The following is a 21594-nucleotide window of genomic DNA, read 5'->3' on the forward strand; positions in this document are numbered from 1 at the left end:
CTCGCGACTTCGCTCCTTGGCAGCGCATGTCTGGCGATCTCGCTCCAGCTAGCGATTCCGACAGAGGAGTTGAGTCCGATCTTTCACGCCCTGAGTCCTATCTTGCCGCCACTTCATTTCACGCTCAGATCACGGAGAATGACTCCGTCCCTTCACAGGAAGAAATTGATGTTGAGCAAGCTGCCGCAAGACTAGAAGAAGATGTCGTGAATGATGAGGAAGCTTATGATCTTTCAGAACCTATGGAAGCTTCAACTGTTGAAGATGAAGATCCGGTAGAGGAGGTGAGTAAATAAGTTCCAAATGATTTTCATGCTGTGGTAATTGTTCCGGTTTTTTCAAATGAACAAGAACACAAGAAATCCTTTGTTTCTTTTGTGATGGTGATGAAAGAGAGCAATACACCTATATCAATTCCTACATCAGCTCCTGCAAGGGTGACGCCATTCAACACAAGGAGACCGCCATTTGATCGGGGAGAAGCCACAACAATGGTGGAAAAATCAGATTATAGAAATGGGGATGTTGAGTTAAATGATAACTACATTGTTATTGCAGGTGTAGAAATCCCATGTATAAATTCTATTGAAAAAATTAATTCAGTGCCTTGCATCCAAGCTGTTCGACGAAATGTCAATAAGGGCTGGGATCTCAAATTTGAACTGTCAGGCTCTACTTACGGGAGCAAGGAAAATGGGAAACTTGTATTTTATGGCCCCACTGCCACTATTGAGGAGCAAGGAATCAAGGAGCTCGACATGAGGCCGGGCGTTATTTCTTCCCTCCTCCATTTTACTGATCTCAAGGGCAGTGATAATGAGCTTGTTATGCAGTGGTTAAGAAAGCCATCAATTGAGCATTTTGTAGTTGAATTGTACATAAACAATTCTACTCTATCTATAAGGGGGCATGGTGATAAGGAAAAGACAACTCTCTTGTAGTATGTCTACAAAGATGAAGAGGAGGAACGAAACAAAACTAAAGGGGAGAATGTGATCGCCTCCCTATCTTATGGAATTTGGAAAAGTGGTCTTTCTTTTGCCGTTGATTTCAGGAGGGATCGGTTGTATGCCAAAAACTCATATCCACCACCCAATTGGCAAATTGAAATGCTTTTTCAATTCAAGGATCTCAAGGTTGAACCTCCTCACTTAGATTGGGGAAAGCCTCTTCATGTAGTAATTTTAAAGTCCACATTCAAAGTCTTCGATCCAGGAATTGTTTGCCACCCTACCTCCCTTCTAATTAACGAGCCTCGAACGGAGTCGAGCTCTTTTTACGCAAGGGGAGAATGATGTGGAACATTATAGCTAATAGTCCTCCTTAGGAATAGCTTACTTAGTTTGTTAGGATGAGCTTCTAGAATGCTCTTTTTGCTTTATAAATAGTAGGTTTTGTAATAGGAAAAGGTATTGAATGATATTATCCCTTTGTTAAAGCCTTGGAAAGCTTCTTCTTCTTCTTCCCTGGATTGGGAAAACCCAAATCCTTCTTGCAGGTCGCATCTTCCGACGATCCACTACATCATGGAGTTCGAATGGAGCGGTCTAATAGTGGTTGTCAAGCGGTGGTTCTATGATGGTGGTTGGGTCGTATTTTCACGACAATGGCATGCCAGCGAAAACCAATGACAGTGGTTTAATGATGAAGGTTGGGTTGTGCTGGTAATGGTTGGGTGGCAGCAGTTCGATGTTGGAGGTTGTAAGGCGACAATTGGGCATTAGTATGATGATGGCGGTTGGGTAGTCGTCCGACAATGGGGCACAGGAGGATCTCTGAGATTCATCAAAGCTCTGAGCTCTTTTAAATCTAAAGCTAAGAGTGCCATTCACGTAAAATTTGGAGGCCTATTTATCATTTTTTTATAGCAACATGCTTATAGATATTGTCAAAATATGAAACACTACTGATTTTGATTGATTATAGATCATTCTTTCAATATTTAGGGCCTTAAAGATGTCATAATAGAGTAATCTTCAGCTCTTTGAATTCGTCTCATTGAGACAATTGATTTGATCATAAGCATGCAAAATTCAAAGTTTACTTGTTCCTCTAATTGATGTTATGAAGTTTCCAGCAATGCTATAGATGCTTGATACGAGTCCATTTGAATCGGAATAAGACCACTTTAGTGTCATTAGGTATGTCAACTTTACTATAAGTTTTTTTAAAAACTATGTTCAAAACTTCTGGTGCTGAATTGAAAGTTTCCAACTTCAATTTGCATTGATATTTGTGCATGATCAAACTTTTTTTTTTTACATATTAATATTTATATATTTAACATCTAAATTTATATATTTACTTAGTATAATATTTTTTAGGGATTTTTACATACATAACACTTCAAACTATTATATTTACTTATCTAACACCCAAAGTATACTATTTACATACCTACCACCTAAATACACCCTGTTTCATCAAAAATACCACTCCGTCAGAACTCCGTCCCGAGTCTACCTTTCGCTCGTGAAATTTCGCCACCTCATCCTCCCTTGTCGGCGTCAACTATGACCTACTCGGCGATAACCTCCTCTCCCCAGACAAGGTCGCTCCTCTTCTCCGCTCCATCAACGTCGGCCGCAACAAGCTCTATGGCGCCGAACCCTCCATCCTCGGCGCCTTCTCAAACACCAGTATCGAGCTCATTATCGGGCTCCCCGACCGCTGCGTTCCCACAATCGGCGTCAAATATATATATATATATATCTCTGTTACCTCTTCTCAACCTCGACAATTCAAAAAGAGCAACAAAATGTTAACAAAATTTGGAAAAGGAAAATACCTAATGAGAATGATCGTCTGTGTCGCCAACCTCCCTACCCTGCCATGAACGCTTCCGTTATTACTTCTTGAAGCTAGTGTTCCTGATAAAGATTAACAAAACCACAGATTAAGTAAGAGCAACTATTTCCACAAATATATATATATATATGTGTGTTACCACTTCTCAGCCTGAGCAACAAAATGTTAACAAAATTTGGAGAAGGAAAATACCAATGAGAATGATCGCCTGTGTCGCCACTAGGATGAGAAGACGCCGTGCGGTCGGATTCGCAATGATTGCCTATGTCGCCACTGGGAAGAGAAGACAAAGTCGAATTCGCAAAACGATAAGACGAGCTGCAGGAGATTCGCGAACTGTGCAATTCAAATCGAGAGAAGATGGTGCTATGCTCGAGTCAGGGCTTCGCGCGCACTTTCGCGGTTTGTTTTGACGGGAGTGGAAACGGAGTGGTAGTTTTGAGGAGTGTTAGGGTTTTTAAGTGGTGTATAGATAAATAGGAAATTTTGGGTTTTAGATATATAAATAGACTTATTTTAAATATTAGGTATGTAAAAATCCATATTTATTATTTTTAAATCACATTAAAAATATCACTTTCGTTAACTCACCTGAAATGAAATACATATATATGTATTATGTATAGATACTAAGATGCTATATAAATAATTATAAAAATTTACATATTAGATATACAAATATATTAAAATTCTGCGGAATGTATATAAATCCCCCTTTTCACTAACCTTTATAATATTTTTGCTTTAGCTCAGGCGATATATAATAATTTTTTCTTAAATTTAAAATAAAAATTGAACTCATTAAAATAATCTGAATAAAATAAAATAAGGGGTGTCAATTTCGGGTCACGGGTCGGGTTCGAGTCGAACCCGAAACTGACCCGGCACTATTCAGGTCAACCCGAACCCGACCCGTTTTTAAAAACGGGTTAGTTTTCCTGACTCAAACCGACCCGCTTCAGGTCCGAGTCAACCCGACACGACCCGAATGACCCATTTCCAACAAAAAAATGGCTAATTTTCGGGTCAAAACAAGTCAATCTCCTCTTTTCGGGTAAAAAACGGGTCAAAATCGGGTCAATCTCGGGTTGTCGGGTCAAAATCGGGTTTTCGGGTCAAAATCGGGTCACTTTTGTGTCAATTTCGGGTCGAAGGGTTTGACCCTAACCCGAAATTTTCGGGTCGGGTTCGGGTCGGATTTTCGGGTCGTGTCAAATATTGACACCCCTACTTGAGCTAAGGAAGTTTTCTTGAAAGCAAATACTCAATTGCATTTTTAGACTTACTTGGATAATTTTCATACTCCGAATACCTGCTTTCATACTCTTGATAGCTATCTACACTCATTGCACCTTTCAAATATTTAGATCAAAAATTGCACGTGGATGAGATTAGAATAATAGTATAATACCCATATGATTCATAAGGTTTTAGAAAATTAGAAGAATGGGGGACAATAGATAGAGATGCTAGTGAAAAATAAGGAATCTAGAGAGAGAAAATCTATGAGTTTACTATAATAAACTTGAGTACATAAAGTTATCTTTATTTCTCTATCTCCTCTTCTTCAAAATGGCCTTATGACCGTTGTTTATAAGATTTCAGGCATTACACGAAATGCTACACTGAAGTAATATGTATTTAAAAATATATCATGTCACTTATAGTGTGCGTGTAACGACTTATAAAAGCTTACCTAAATTGGACTTAATAAGAATTTCAAGTTCATTTAGCATTTATTTAAAATTATGTAAATGCTTAGAATCATTTTTAATCATGAAATGGAATTTTAGTTTGAATTGGAAAAGAGAATGATAAGTGCAAAATTCTCCTTGAGAGCGTTGCGACACTAAAATGGTAGTGTTGTGGTGTTGTCCTCTATGTTAGACAAGGTGCCAAATAGATAGCATTGTGATGTTGTGAAAAGGTGCTATGCTGCGCCAATCTCTTCTCCTTCCCTCTTCTTCCTCTCCTTTTTCTCCCTCTTCTTCTCTTGTTTCTTCCCAGCAAAGCAAGCGAGTGAGGGGGTAAGGGTGCAGTGCAGAGATACTTATAAGAAAAAATATAAAAATATATTGTTAGTTGCCTAACGCCGCAACGCTGCATGTAAAATTCAAAGTTACTGTAGAACAGATACTCAAATGTCTTAGTGACAGTTTCTAGTGCCACTGTGCTCACCAACACTGTGTCGAAGCGCTATAGTTCAATTTAGTTTCAAAAATTTTAACATATTTCATATTTTTTTAGTTTATTATAGTCTGGGTACAGTATTACACTTCAATATAACTTTTCATTCATAGAAAGATGGACAATCTTAGAAGACTATTATTATGATCAGCATCGGTAAATGATGCTAAAACAAAAATTTGTCTCATTAGAGGTAGATTAACAACTGTGTAAGACATGCAATAAAGTATTATGATTCAAAGAATCAATTTATAGAGTTTTTTATTAATAATTGTGCATGTTAAGATTGGTCTGATGAAGGATATCAGTAGATTTGAAAGAATCAGTAAGCTGAGTCCAAGGAACATTGGACCTTTTTAGGTTATTGAGAGAATTGATAATTCTGCTTACATGTTATTGTTGATTGATCACATGTTTGATATGCATAATGTATATCATCTGTCTTCTCTGAGGAAGTGGATGTCTAATTCTGTTAGTAAATTATACGTAGATGATATTGAGATACATATAAGTCTAAGTTACATGAAAGAACAAAAAAAAATTATGGTGTATCATGTATAATGTTAGAAAATTAAGGAATGGAAAAATTACATTGGTCAAAGGGCAGTGGAAGCACATGGTGGATAGAGAAGTTATTTAGGAGAAGGAATTTGAGATGAGATTGTGTATCCAAATCTGATCTATTGATATGAATTCTGAAATGTCAAGAATAATAATTTCTGGGGAGAGGAGAATTGTAACACCTATTGAATTCAGATTCAGTTGTGCCTGTTTTGATATGATTTGAAGAGTTAATTTATTGATTCTTATCTTTGAACTCTCTTGCATGTGACTAAAAATATTTTTGTATGCATGTGAATGTCCAAAACTTCTTTGAAGTGGATCTCGGGGGTATGTGTGCATGTTTGTGAAATCTAAATTTTATTTGCTAGGTTGCCACAACCCCGATGTAGGCAGCACCGCAGTGCCGAACTCTCTAGAGTTTGACCGTTTAATTAAGTATTATGGCGTTGGGGTGGCACAGTGGTGTTGTGGGCTCCCAAAGGGAACGTTGCAACAAGCGTGATTGAGCGCCACGATGCTTAGTTAAATTTTAGTATTAAAAATATCATTTTTTCACTAAATCCACTCATTTCATCTAATTGAAGCAGCTGGTTAGCTAGAGTGAGAGAGAGAAGGAAATTTAGATTTTAGGCTACTTTAGTCTGTTTTCTAATTTATGATATTCAAACTGAGATAACTTTTAAACGATGAAACTTTCACTAGATAACTTTTAATATGTTGTAGAGAATGTAATTATAGGCATTTAGATATTTTTGTGTAAAATTTTTGCTAGGTATTTTTGGAACACAACTTTTCTAAAATTATAGGAAAATATTTAGGCAAAAATAAATCACTAAAGAATAATTAAAGTTCTGAAATACATTTATGCATAATCTCTGATAATTTGGTAGAATTATGAAGTAGTAAATTTTAATAACACTAGTATAGGTATGACTGCTAAAATGTAGCTCGTAGAGCAAATTTCTGAAATGTAAATAGTTTCAAATTATGTAAATGCTTAAAGGTATTATTATATGATTTGTCTAGGGGTGTAACCAAGTCAAGCTGACTCGCGAGTCGGCTCGGGCTGGACAAGTTGAGTCAAGCTCGAGAGTCGAGCTTGAATAGGATTTTAAGCTCGACGACTTATCGAACTCGAGTTCGAACAACACACCGCTCGACGAGCTTGCGAACAAAGGTTGAGTTTCGTGGGTGGGAAATTGCAGGCAGAAGTTTAGTGGCAGGAAATTTCGAGGGTGGCGAATAGCGAGCGAGAAAACGCGAGCAAAAAATCGCGGGCAGGAAAATGTGGAGGAGGCGGACAACACGAACAGAGGCGTATGCAGATGACTCGCTTGGAAACTAAGGTGAACAACTCGCTCTGACACGGACAATCGCAAAGCTCGCGAGCCTGCTGGAGCCCATTTACAGTGGGACAATCTCAACTTGAGCTCAAGCTTGAGCAAGCTTTCCGACTGACGAGCTGAGCTTGATAGTGGTAAAACTTGACTTGACTCTACTCGTTTACACCCCTAAACATGTTTGATATAATTGTGCATTTATGTATAATATTCTATTAATATTTGATGAGTTGGAGTTCTCTCTAAAATTATATTCTATATATCTTTGGAGTTATGTTGCTAAATTTTTGAATATGTTCAAAATATTTAGACTTGGAATTTTGAATGGGAGGTATAAGGGTTCGAAGTTCTAAATGGAAGACATAAGGTTTGGAGTTCTATTTTGCATTTTGTTTATTTATATTATATTCAACATATTTTATATTATGTTGAGACTGCACTCTAAATTTCATAACATGCTTAGTTATCTACAAAATCTTGTATTGTTCTGACACTGCTCTAATGTAAGTTTGTTACTAAGATTGGAATAACTGCTTTATTTTAAATTATTGGTTTTGCAATTATTAAGGAATAATTTAGGATAATGTAATCTGCTGAGCTATATTAACTCAATTTGTACTTTAGAGCTTAGGTTTCAGGGCAGGGTAGGGGTAAAGAACCGATTGAGTAGCTGAGGCTAATTTTCTGAGTACGTCAAGCATATATGTACATTTTCTATTTTTATTTTTGAATATTGAAATAGTCATAACATTTCTATATTTCCCGCCCTATGTCTGTCTGTTGTTCGGAACGTTTATAGTAATAATTTATTTTGTATACTCTTGTGGATAAATAGAATGAAAGAATATTTGTGAACGAGTAAAAATTAGAAGCTCTGGTGTTTATTATTTGAAAAAGTTTGTTATTTCTCCAAATAAAGATCTTGATATGTTCTATTTTCGCCTATATTCTGCCACCATCCAACACAATATGACATTTATCTGTGTATCATATCGGGTTGAGTTGTAATATTATGAACTTTGAAATGAACTGCTTTAAAAAATAAAATAAAATAAAAATCATCTCAAAAAAAGCCTAAAGCATCCTCCAAGTAAGCTGAGTTCATATTAGGAAAGTTGATGTACATTTGTAATTTCACTTCTACATCATGATAACATTAAAAAGTCACTTCGGATGCTGAACTTTTCTGATGAATTTGCTCTCAATGAGTTTATGAACTTCACTATGAATTGACTCTACTAAAATCACTACAAATGTCCTGACCTTTTGTTTTATCATGTTTGTCTTCTAATCTATGTTAAGTTTGTAACAATCGATATTTATTTAATTCATTTCAAATATATTCAAATTTAATTTAATTATTGTTATAACAAATATTAAATTTAAATTTGACTTGACATTTGTGATATGATCAAAATTGTGATCAAATTTTGATGATATTTTTTGTTATTATATTATTCTATTAGGGTTTGTTTGGTTGAAGGGAAAAAAATAGTCTAAAAGGAATGCATTATTTTTTCACTTTTTGATGTTTGCTTGGAGAGAGTGTAAGGTACAATAAGATCTTAATGTATTATGGACTTATTGTTGCAGTTCATTTTGCGTGTAAAATAAAACCGCCCATTTCGAGCAAAACAGGAAATTGCTTGGGTGAGAGAGAACCCGTGGGAACCATCTTCTTTTCTTTCCTCATTCTTGTTTGCTAGACTTCAATGCTTCACGTGAGGTAGAGTTCTGACGACGTTCAATTATGTTCCCTTTGACGGCGTTAAGTGCTTCAGGTGTGAGGACCACTAGCTTCTTCAGCTCCCTTCATTGCTATTCAACTTCACTCTTTTTTTTTTTTTTTTGTGTGTATGTGTACCTATATAGATTTTGGAGAGGAATAGACATATTTTATTTTACTTTACATATGCCCTATAAACAAAAAATAACAATTACACGACATTCATTTTACGTGCAAATAAAAAGTCTCAAATATTTACTTTACACTGCATTATTTATATTCACTTTAGAGTCAACCAAACAACCCTAGTAAAGAGAGATTATTGCGTATGTGAAAATCAGACGTAGAGCTACATCCAGACTCCCTTATATACACACAATATATATTTGTACATAATATGCGTAAATATATATGCACACATTATGGACATAGTTATACATAATGTGTATGCAATACACATTTACATATAATATATACAAATATACAATATGTGTATAATATAAGAGAGTCCGGAGGTAGCCCGTAGTAATCTCTCCTTAGTAAAAAATAAATACAATAACAAACGACAAATTTCACCGAACCTTGATTAACCAGAACAGTAAGAGAACTATTAATGTATATAAGATACGAATGCGCCCCTTCATGAAACTCACTCACCCTTTTGCCCATTTTGATTGGGCCACAAATCACAATTCTCTTGCCCAATCACCCGCCCCACGATCACGCCTCCCGCCCCCGCCGGCGATCCCGATCGCGTTGCTCAACTAGATCCTGCAACCCTCTCTCTCTCTCCCTCTCTCTCTCCGGCCTCTTATATCTTTCCCTCTCTCTCCATAACTGCGAGAGCTTTTCACATTTATATCGATACCAGCAAAGAGGACAAAGCTTGCTGGAGCAAGAATCTACAAATCGGTGATATATTTCCTATTGATTACTGAATCTCAACTTTCGTCAATTTTCGATCGGTCTATTTTTACCGACCGATCGACGCGTTAACGTCTATTTCGGCAAATTCCACTGGCGCGTGGGTAAACTCTGGAATCAGTCGATGCGGAAGTGATTTTACCTACATTCTACTCTCTCGATTCCCTTCGGTATAAAATCCGACTAAGGCGATCGGAATACTGTATTGTATTGGGAGGAAATGAAGGGATTCGCGACGCACGAACGGCGTTGGGCGTCGGACTCTGTGCCGGGAGACAAAGTCCTGAGCGCTGTGTCATCGCCTGAAAGCTTCGCCGTGGCGTCAACGGATGGTGCCGAGGAGTTCGTGGAGGTGACGCTAGATGTGCAGGAGGACGACACAATTGTTCTACGAAGCATAGAGCAGCTGCCGGCGGCCATCTTCCACTTGGATCAGGATGCCTCTTCGGAGAGCTGTGGATCAGGGACGTCGAAGTCACCATCGGTGAGGCGGAGCTCGTCCCACAAACTCCGTCAGTTCTCTCATGAGCTTAAAGCAGAGGCGATGGCCAAAGCGCGGCAGATCTCGCAGGAACTCAGAGCAGAGCTAAAACGCTTTTCATGGAGCCACGGCCATGCGGGACGAGCGTCCGCCGACGGCGCAACGACCGCGATCGACAACGCACTCGCCGCTCGCGCGGCAAGGAAGCAGAGAGCTCAGTTGGATCGGACGCGTTCCGGCGCGCAGAAAGGTCTCCGAGGGCTCAGATTCATCAGCACCAAAACCGCTAACGGCGTCGATGCGTTGAACGAAGTGCAGAGCAGGTTTGACAGTCTGGCTCGAGACGGTTATCTATGCCGCTCAGAGTTCGCCCAATGCATCGGTAAAAATTACGACCACACCAATCCATAAATTATATTCTTTCCTTCTTCTTCTCCACACAAGCAATTATTTCCTCACATGCAAGCTGGGCTAGGATGCATTATTCAATTTCGTTCCTGCTCCATTTACTTTTCCTTGAACGAGTCGCACGTACGGTTTCTGCAATTTTTTTAAACAAACTAATACTTCTTTCCTAATTAACTGAAACAGGGATGAAGGATTCCAAGGAATTCGCATTGGAGCTGTTCGATGCGCTTAGTCGACGGCAACGATTAAAGGCAGAGAAGATCAGCAAGGAGGAGCTCTCCGAGTTCTGGTCGCAGATTACTAATCAGAGTTTCGATTCCCGCCTTCAGATCTTCTTCGACATGTAAGGGCAATGGAAAGGCTAGCTTAATTATTCCTAAAAAATTTAGCGCGATAATTAAATCTGCTTAGTTATTTGATTAATTTATTCCATTTATTTAACTTTTCTGCTTCAGGGTGGACAAAAACGAAGACGGACGTGTTACAGAGGAAGAAGTCAAGGAGGTAATAACTAATAAGTTATACTCGGCTGTAACCCTCTAACTAGGGAGAGATTATTCTGTGAGAATATAAGACACAGCTTACTGTTTAGAGACGAATCAGGTGCAGTCACGTCATCCATTATCGATACCTAGCAGTATCGAGTTTGGTATACTGCTCAGTACTGAACCACAGTACCGAGTAGGGGGTGACATGTCGCATTTTCATTGGGCTCTGGATGGCGTTGGACGTCCACACAGAATAATTTATTCTAACTAGGAGCTAATGACCCATTGCAAAGATGCAACTTAGTGGGATTAAACAAATTTATTTCATTTCCAATTTTAAAATTGTCCAAATTAAAAAAAAATTAAAACTGGAAGCGGTCACCTTCGCAGGGAAAAATATAAAATTTTAAAAAGGATTATATTATCAAGTTTTCATTTTTTAAGCATATAGAAAAAGGGGTGGTAGGATGTGCCATTGATCACTTAAAAAATTTATTTGTAACCGGAGTCGGTAAGCTGAACCGGCGAAGAAGGAAACCAACAACTCTCACCAGCCGATTTCTAGAAGCTTTTGTTAACCTTAATTACAATGTTTCATAACACAAGTAACTAAACACTATTTAGTCATAGCCGGTCTACGGCAACGACCGTCCCCATCTTGGGTTAGGTGAGGGTATTTTAGCTGATTTTACCTTAATCATTTTTCTTACGTATATTATTACGTGCGTAAACGTATGTAAGTTGAAATCTGTGCATTAATTGTTACTTTATTTATTATTATTATTATTTTCAGTTAATAATGCTAAGTGCTTCAGCAAATAAGTTATCAAGGCTGAAGGAGCAGGCCGAAGAATACGCAGCCCTAATCATGGAAGAATTGGACCCTGAAAGACTCGGATACATTGAGGTTAGTGGCATCCATTAATCATCGCATTTCTTGCCATTTATTTCATCTGAACTGTAGAATATTCATTCATGTTTAATTAGTTGTTTTATACTTTATCCACGCATAAAGCAATGAAATAAATCAGATTCCCTAAAAAAATAATTAAGTTTACATACAAATCACAAAACATTAAAACTCAATTTTAAAATAAAAATAAAAGAAAACATATCACAAAGTATATATAATAATTAATATTAAATTTTAATATTTATTTACATAATTCATTAATTTTCAAATCACATTAAAAATAACATGAAACTAATAAGTAAAAGTGTAGAGATATGTCGGGGTCCAAGGGGGCAGCGCCCCTTGGCAGGGTTCGACCTGTCAGGTCAAGTTGAGAGGTCAAGGGGCAGTGTCTCTATAGGGTTTTCCAGGGGCATTGCAAGGATATTTTTGAATACTCTTTACTACGTCTCTTTGTATTTGGTTCATCATTCCTAATAATAACACTTCTATGCAATGTGTTTAATTATATTTGGAGCAATTGTCTAAAGATCATAGTATTTTAAAACTTTTAAGGAGGGCAATTATCTAAAAACCCTCGTTATACCGTGACATGAATTTATTTAAAAAAAATGCATTTTTTCATACATATATTTCAATTTTATTTAGACATTAAGAGTTATATAAATACAATTAAATATTTAAATTTGAGATATATATGTAAATACATAAATATTTAGTGACATGTGTGTAAATTTCAAAATAAAATTTGTTAAAATCACTTCCCACGCCTTTACTTTATAACATATGTATTTTTTGTAACGTATGCAGTTAATTAGAATTTTTCACCCATTTCAGTCAACTCCCTTGTTGATTTTAAGGCCTCGATGCAAATTTTTCAAGAACAAATCAAAGTTGTTAGTTATTGTTATCCTTATACAACAATATTCTTGCCAAAACAATAAAAAAATATAAAGTAGAAGGGTGGCGTATAATTGACTTTTGAAGTTTTTGAAGAGTTCATGGGTCGGGATTAGTAGTAATGACGTCAAGGAATGAAGCTTACAATCTGCGCTTATCTACAAGTTTAGAAATTAAATACCCCCATACCTGCCACCAACTATTAATTAAGGGATTTCAAAAAATGTCCACTTAATTAGCCAATTAGTACTTTTTTTTTTCTTAAGGATTTTACTTAGCCAACTAGTACTTCTTTATTATAACCTAACTATGTATGTTCTAAAATATTATAGGCAACAGCATGTTCTTGCTCGCTATGCTTCCACACAAATATAAACGGGGTAGGGACTATTCAAAGATATTATAGGTCTATTTGTTCTGGTTTGATATCAGTTCAAATAGAATAACAGACACCAACCACATAGCTATTCTTCCAATTTTATTTTTATATCTATCATGTGGTTAATTATTGTCTGCAATATATAAGTGAATTACCGACTTTAATTTCGTCAATTTATATGATATTTTAAACATTTATATATGAAATATATGAAAATTACTAAAATAATCGCATGGCTTATAGAATTTTTTTTTTAAAGTCTATTTTTGTGAATATATCTTTTCAAAATTGTCAAAAGAATGTAAGTTATCATCATTAACCTATATATTTAATTTCTAATTATCTGAAGATCTTAATTTTCTTATGCAATCAGTTCTTGAAACATTTTGATATTTATGTTTAGTGATTAAATAAATTTAAAAATATTTGAAATAAAATATATGGTGGCTTGTGCTGTGGCATGACGGTTGAGAGGACATTTGTGCCTCCTGTGTCGTCTCACGTTCGAGTTGCTCATCCTGTTAAATATATATATAAATATAAATATATATTTAAGAGAGTAATAAAAAATTCTTAATAATTATGATAACAATAATAAGTATAATATATTCCTACTATTAATATTGGATATACATTTTAAAATTTATTAATAATAAATAATTTTAATAATATTTAATTATATTCGAAGGAATATCCTTGACTTATAGGGCCTAATATCAAAATGAAGGACAATAATGATATCTGGACAAACAGAGAGGAGAGAGGGAGAGTAGAAAAATGGTTTAGTCGGCTAAAAGAAACGAATACTGCTAGCTAGACAACTAAATCTGTCCCGTAAGGAGTCCTTGGTGGTGTTGGGTGCGGGCTCAGATTGGGTACTAAAAGCATTATTCTTCTGTAAAATCATCTCCAAATGTCCTACAATTATGTTTCCTATCCTTGAGCCCACATCACTCGTCATTACTTCCACTGATGATTCCAACCGCATGCGGCGCCCTTCGCCCTTGTTCCAGTTTTAGCTAAGCCGAACGCGTGTGTAACTTCAGAAAAATACAAGTTGTCGAAACAGAACTTTAAGACTGCAACTTGAAAATGAAAAATAAATAAAACATTAAACTAGATATGAGATAACTTGCAGGAATTTTTGTTAAAAATATGTTAAACGTTGCGATAAAGTTTGTTGAAATAAGAATATAAAATGAGCTGGCATGCACAAAGAAATATTTTGCAGCACACATTTATCATTATTATTTTTCTTCTTACTAATCTTTTTAGTTACAACAAGAACCTCAACGCTTTGTCCCAATCCTTTTTCTCCATTGTGTCTAGTTAAAAATTAAATTCTCGTTTAAATCTAATAAAGTAAAATCATGTCTAATATTTCGTAACCAAGTTTTTAGGTCTATCTCTATCTTTTTTAACATGGGTCAAATTTAATACCTCTATTTTTTTAATCGGGTCATTAAAAGGCCACCGTTTTATATGGCCAAATCTTCTAAGACAGCTCTCTCTAATCTTATCTTCCATTGGAGCTCCTTCATCTTTTTAGTTATGAACTAAATAATGAAGCACGCTGAATATTTTTTAGTTAGGCTCAGTCATTTTCGTCATCTCATGTCTATCGTTATCCAGCGTAGTTGTTGCACAGCTGTCCGCATATTTTTTTGTGCACTTACGACTTACCCCAGTTCATTCCGCCCACATCAAGCTCTTATAGTACCATCCCAAACTCCATATGTGAAATTTTCTACAGGAAAGCCTACAAAAAGTTCTTTTATATATCTTAATTCATTTTTATATTTAGATTTATACATTTTATGACAAGTCTATATCAATAATGGGTTTTATTATGAATATAAATATCAATATACACTTTTGTCATTTTTATAAGAATTTTTTTTTTTATCATTTTTGTCCATTACTTCAGAGAATTTTTTTTATGGCCAAGCCCGGACTTCAATTAATAAAAGTGAGTTACATATGAGGGACTATAGGGAACCAGAATGATCCTTAGAATATGCAATAATTCAGAGCATAAAAAGTGTAGAAGTTTCAAAATGGGGCTAAGAAATTATAATGATAAATAATAGAAAATGATTGGTCTCATCACAGCTATGAATGAGTTGAAGGCATTGTATTATCTAAATCCAGATAAGACAAATATAGTATCTGTAGGGTTGTAGGTGAGTCAAACCTACTAGCAAGTAGGCTCATGCTTGTACTCATTAATGAGCTAACATGTCAAGTTTATCAAACCATGAACTTGAACTCTAGGTCAATTATTGCTTATATCATATAAGCTCAAATTCAAATTTGATGAGGCTCGGCTTATTAGCTCATTGAGCTGATCAATTATATTGGGTCATTGCTGCTAATTCCTTGTTATATTTGACAAACAAACATAAATACATAAGACCATAAGCCTCTTGAACTCTTTTTGTTCTTCAAACATGGACGCCATACAATGGCTTCTCCAAAGAGCTTGTGATGAAGCTTCCTTGATGTTGATGACTTCTCCATTGAGCTCCCATCGTGCCTTATTATCGTTAATGCCTTCTCCAAATAACTACCACCACAACTATCTCACTTCTTTTTTTTTTTACCTCGCTTCTTTGTTATCAAGGTTTTCAAAAATTTAAGGTTCAAATCTTTAGCATATATAGATGGGATTATCTGAGCTTTGGGGAGAAAGATGAGTCTTATCTATTAATTCTAGTTGTAACTTAGTTCGAATTTGAGCTCATGAGTCAAGCTCTAGCTTACTATTAGTTTAATATATTGGCACGAGTTAGAGCATATCATGCCATCGGTGAACCAAGCCCGAGCTAATGTTCGAGCTCAACTTACTCATTTACATCTCTGAGCATATACATTTTGTGTATGTAGTATTTGTGGACAAATTTAAGTTAGTAGCATTGAAACAATAGACATTATCCGTACCCAAAAATCCAGGAATGCAAGAAAAAATCAGAACACAATCCAGTATCAGAGAAGCAGAGCCCATCAAAAAATTCGAGGGCAAAAGAAAAAATGACAAGAAGAGATTTGAGCTCCATCTGCATAATAAAACCAAGAAAACTATCAGAATTAAAAAAAAAAAATGCAAACAGTAATTGTAAGGGGAACTATCCTTAATATTAAAGCAATTTGATCTCATCTTCATCAGAAATTACACTTTTAAATCTTCATTTCTAGGTTTTCTTTGGCCTCTGTTTCCTTTTATCACATTCCACCTCTTATTGATTCCTTCGAAAAAACCAAGAACTACGCAACCAACCGACCCCGTTAAAATGTATCAGTAGTAAACCTTACGATTTAGCCGGCGCTCTCAATGATCTCGTACTAATCAACCCAAAAAATTTAAGAGCAGAGTATAAAAAACAGAAAAACTAGAACAGAGATCAAACACTGGCTACGTACTTATAAACTGCTACTACTTGCAGCTATGGCAACTGGAAACGCTGCTGCTTCAGAAGGACACATACCAGAATTACAGCCAGGCACTGAGCTACACGAGCCAGGCCTTAAGCCAAAACCTTGCCGGGCTCAGGAAAAGGAGCTCCATCCGGCATCTAAGTAACCAGGTGGGCTACTTCCTGGAGGAGAACTGGAAGCGAATATATGCACTAACGCTCTGGTTTGCTGCAATGGCGGCTCTCTTCATTTGGAAGTTCATCCAGTACCGCCGCCGCTCGGCGTTCCATGTGATGGGCTACTGTCTCCCGACCGCCAAAGGTGCGGCCGAGACTCTCAAGCTCAACATGGCTCTCGTCCTCCTCCCCGTCTGCCGCAACACCATCACCTGGCTCCGTTCAACCCGCCTCAGCCGCATCGTCCCCTTCGACGACAATATCAACTTCCATAAGGTCTGCATTTTTCTTACAAATGTATTTCTCTAACAATCTGTAATTGCTGCTTAATGTAGTTATAAATGGCTGCGTAGACCATAGCTGCGGCGATTGTGGTCGGAGTGATTCTCCACGCCGGCAACCATCTCAGCTGCGATTTCCCTCGTCTGATCTCAAGCTCGGAGCCCGAGTATCATGAAAACTTGAGTGATGATTTTGGGGAGACAAAGCCTTCCTATGGGAAATTGATTCAAGGAGTAGAAGGTGTGACAGGGATCATAATGGTGGTGAGTATGACGGTGGCCTTCACCCTCGCCACCCGATGGTTCCGTCGGAGCCTAGTGAAGCTGCCTCGCCCTCTCGACCGTCTCACCGGCTTCAACGCTTTCTGGTACTCCCACCATCTCTTCGTCGTCGTTTACGCATTGCTCATCGTCCATGGCCAGTGCCTCTACTTCATCCACAAGTGGTATCACAAAACGGTATGTACTTTTAGCCTGCTTCTTTATTACTATTGTAACATTCTTGAGATGGATTTGTAGAAGCTACTTCTTGAATGGTGTTTTATTGCAGACTTGGATGTATCTCTCCATTCCTCTTCTTCTCTATATGGGTGAAAGAACTCTCAGATTTTTGAGGTCCGGTTATTATTCTGTTCGCTTACTCAAGGTATGATTTCCTGGATGAATTATTCTGTGTGAATGTCGAACGCATCCAGAGCCCAATGAAAATGCGTCACGTCCCCTCCTGCTCGGTACTGTAGTTGGTACTATTCGGCACCAGATGACGTGGCTGAGCCTGATTCGTCTCTGAACAATAAGCTGTGTTCAATATCCACACAGAATAATCTCTTGATTTCCTAACGCCTAATTCCAATGTCTTTGAAGAAACGGCAAACCTAAATTTCACTTTTTTTGCAAATTAATTAGGTAGCCATCTATCCTGGCAACGTTCTGGCTCTTCAAATCTCAAAACCGCCAGGGTTCCGTTACAAGAGCGGGCAGTATATGTTTGTGCAATGCCCCGCCGTTTCACCTTTAGAATGGTAAAGCAAATTTCTGACCGTTATGTTTTTTTTTTTAAATATCAAAATATCTTAATCAATTTTTTTCAAGATGACTGCAATATAAATTTTAATTGATTATCATCTTAAAGTATATTCAACAATTTGCAAAAGCTCGAACAAAAGAATTGATAAAAAATAGAACTGTTGCGTGCAGGCATCCTTTCTCAATTACTTCAGCTCCAGGGGATGATTACCTTAGCATTCATATTAGACAGCTAGGTGACTGGACTCGGGAGCTCAAACGTGTCTTCTCAGAGGCATGCGAGCCTCCAGTAGCAGGCAAAAGTGGCCTTCTAAGAGCCGATGAGAACACGAGAAAGAGGCATGCTTATACATTACTGTATTTAAAACTTCTTTTTAAAACTGTTTTTTAGTACAAAAATTTTTTGACTTCAAAATTTTTGTACTAAAAAGCTGTTTTAAAAAGTAAGAAGAAAACTATCCTTTAGGCTTCTTTTGTGACAGCTTTCTTATTGCTTCCTGAAGCAATTTTATAGTAGGAAAATTTCAAATTTTATACTAGAAATTTGCTTTGAGAAGTGGTCAGAAAGCCGTCTCAAACGAAGTCTTAATCCTCTTTAAGTACATGTTATGGAATGTAAATTAAGCGTTTAATCCTTTTTCAATTTCAGCTTGCCGAAACTGTTGATAGACGGGCCCTATGGTGCTCCAGCACAGGATTACATGAAGTATGATGTGCTGCTCCTTGTTGGGCTCGGGATTGGGGCAACGCCATTCATCAGCATCCTAAAGGATTTACTTAACAATATCGTTAAAATTGAAGAACAAGAAGTAATCTCTTTCACCTACCTTACTAAGCTTGTAATCAAGCCTGCATTGTTTTGACTCTTCGCCTCGCCCTGCAGAGTGCCATCTCAGACTATGTCCCGCCAACAGATGTCCACATCGACTTGGCGACTATCTTGAAAGCCACTCAAAGACCGAAATGGACTCTGAAAACAACGAATGCCTATTTCTATTGGGTTACTCGCGAGCAGGGTTCATTTGATTGGTTCAAAGGCGTCATGAATGAGGTCGCAGAGCTCGATCAAAGGGTAGTTAATTATTAATGGAAGCAAATACAATTCTATTTAATTTGAAAATATTTATAATTTGCTTGGTCTGGTTTGTAGGGTGTGATTGAGATGCACAATTATCTCACTAGCGTTTATGAGGATGGGGATGCTCGGTCTGCACTGATTGCAATGGTCCAAGCTCTTAACCACGCCAAGAATGGCGTAGACGTCGTCTCCGGAACCAGAGTAAAATCTTCAAACTGTTTTTTTTGTGAACTTAAGCTTCTTTTGGGAGGCAAATTATTAGGGCATCTCCAACCGAATTCCAAACGCTTGAATGACGTCCCTCGTCAGCTCTAACCGAACGGTAAAACTTCCGATATTTGGTTGTGGGTGAACAGTGGAAAGCCAATATTGGAGTTTTACTGTTCATCTCCGCCATTTTTATGTCTCTACCGAACTTGCAGCGCGAAAGAAGAGACGGCTTTTACTTGCAAAAGCGGAAAAATGGAGTTCGATTGGAGATAAATGAGATTTTATGCTCTTAGGTGCGGACATCGGACGGAGAGAACCGTCCGGTTTTCTTTCTATCCACAGTGAAAGCACAGTCAAAGCGCAGAGAGATTATTCTATGCGGAATCCGAATGTATTTGGAGACGAATCCGGATACCCTACGTCACCGGATGCACTGGGCCTGGTGATGTGACATGCCTGGATTCGCCTCCGAACACGTTCGGATTTCGCACAGAATAATTTCCCAAAGCGCAACTGTAGTAACTGCACTTTGACTGTGCTTCTCCTGTAGACAGAGAGAAAACCGGACCGTTCGGTGTCCGGACCTAATAAAATTTCTTCTTTTGGGATCATTTTCTTACTACTTTCTAAAATAACTTTTTGATATAATTTTTTTAAAGTAATAAAAAATAATAATCAAACGAAATCTTAAAATGTTTCTTTAAACAAATTAGTTATCTATGCCATTTTACAGGTTCGAACGCACTTCGCACGGCCAAACTGGAAGAAAGTCTTTTCCAGAATAAGCTCCAAGCACACTTATGCCAAGATCGGTGAGTTCTCCATCATTTCACCACAGCCTGAAATGGAATTCAAATGGATAAATCAGTAAAAAAAAATTGTTTTATTCAAAATAATCTTTAAAATAATTGAATTTATTCTGAAATTAAAAAAAATAATAATAAATTTGGACTGATGAGTGGATAATTGGTCTAGCAGGGGTGTTTTATTGTGGAGCGCCGGTCTTGGCTCAGGAGCTTAGCAAGCTCTGCTACGAATTCAACCAGAGAGGCGTAACCAAATTCGAGTTCCACAAGGAGCATTTCTAAGCCCGGTATACATACATACATAAGGTCGAGCGTACATACTAATTATACACGTTAGGGTAAATTAATTGTATAGCATAGATCCTTTTATTTTCTTTTTTAGTCAATTTTGTATTTTTCTTTAAATATTTATCATCAATGAGATTGAAAGAGAGGAAAAATGATTTCATAGGAGAAACACTTTTCCCTCTTCCTGTACTTGTTAGTGTGAATCGTACATATAAAAGAAAATCTGGAGGAAAGAATGAAGAAACTGGACGAAAGGCAGCAATTGGAGTAAAAATAAAATTTTCTGGTCATATAGGCTAAATTTCAAACTTACCTAATGGTTTAACCGCTGAAAAAGGATTAATTATTCTGTGCGGACATCAAATTTCATCCGAAGACTAATCATAATGTGTCACATGACCTCTTTCCTGTCTACTGCGGCTCTGTACCGTTGATATGGTTGCACCTGATTCGTCTCCGGACATAAAGCTACGTCCAGCCTCTGCACGTAATAATTTCTCCTCAAAAAGAATTTTTTATTGAGTGTAAGGCTAAAATGTCAGTCAAAATATGGCAATTTATTAGAAATTTTATTCTTAAAAGAATGAAATCAATGGCACAATAAGGTTTAATTTATTATGAAGGTTTGTGCTGTAGGTAAAATTTGCTCCCCTTCTGTCATTCCAGTTCTTCTTATTAAAAATTTGATTTTATTGCATGCTTTACATCCCTCCAACAAGCTCCGTTTGTCCATTTATATTGCAACACACGAGCCTTTTTTTTTCTTTGTCATCAAAACAAACACCCAAACATTACAATTCCCTGCATTTGTAATATTTTATATTTACTTTTTAACAAATTAAAAAACCCTTGAGAAAATTGTTACTTTGACTAGAGTAGATGAGAAGAGGATAATTATTTATAATCTACACAAAATTTAATTTTAAAATTCAATAGCTCAAAAGCCAACTTAAAATTATTATTTTTTATTAAGGGCTAATTAGTTGGCTGAAAAAGAATTACTTTAAAGTTGTTTAAATGTGTGAATATATATATAAAGTACAAAAATGATGGCGGGTGGCTGCTGCCAGCAGTTGTTGTCAGTAGAGGGTGGCGGCAACTGTGGGGGTGGCCGCGACCGATGGTGATCAACAGTAGGTGGCAGTGGCGGTGGCAGCCGGCTGTGGGTGGCGGCGGTGGTGGTGGTGGTGATTGATG

General features: G+C 37.0%; 1 protein-coding gene across 1 annotated transcript; it reads left to right on the forward strand.

Moving 5' to 3' along the window:
• The first annotated feature begins 9294 nt into the window (after positions 1 to 9294).
• Positions 9295 to 20586, forward strand: LOC110115064 (respiratory burst oxidase homolog protein A). The gene is made up of 14 exons (XM_020848185.2): positions 9295 to 10412; positions 10622 to 10781; positions 10894 to 10942; positions 11720 to 11833; positions 16562 to 16984; positions 17062 to 17448; positions 17540 to 17635; positions 17896 to 18011; positions 18187 to 18354; positions 18665 to 18824; positions 18899 to 19087; positions 19166 to 19294; positions 20037 to 20115; positions 20282 to 20586. Exons 1-14 carry the CDS (start codon positions 9770 to 9772, stop codon positions 20389 to 20391), a joined length of 2823 nt encoding a protein of 940 aa, XP_020703844.1. The 5' UTR covers positions 9295 to 9769; the 3' UTR covers positions 20392 to 20586.
• Positions 20587 to 21594: the final 1008 nt, after the last annotated feature.

This window comes from Dendrobium catenatum, unplaced genomic scaffold (genome assembly GCF_001605985.2).
Source record: "Dendrobium catenatum unplaced genomic scaffold, ASM160598v2 fragScaff_scaffold_621, whole genome shotgun sequence".
Classification (NCBI taxonomy): domain Eukaryota; kingdom Viridiplantae; phylum Streptophyta; class Magnoliopsida; order Asparagales; family Orchidaceae; genus Dendrobium; species Dendrobium catenatum.

Coding starts and splice junctions, on each gene's coding strand:
- LOC110115064 (XM_020848185.2), top strand. CDS start 9,770: ATGAAGGGATTCGCGACGCACGAACGGCGTTGGGCGTCGGACTCTGTG. Junction 17,449..17,539: donor ACAAGTGGTATCACAAAACG/GTATGTACTTTT, acceptor GTTTTATTGCAG/ACTTGGATGTATCTCTCCAT. Junction 18,355..18,664: donor GATGAGAACACGAGAAAGAG/GCATGCTTATAC, acceptor TTTCAATTTCAG/CTTGCCGAAACTGTTGATAG.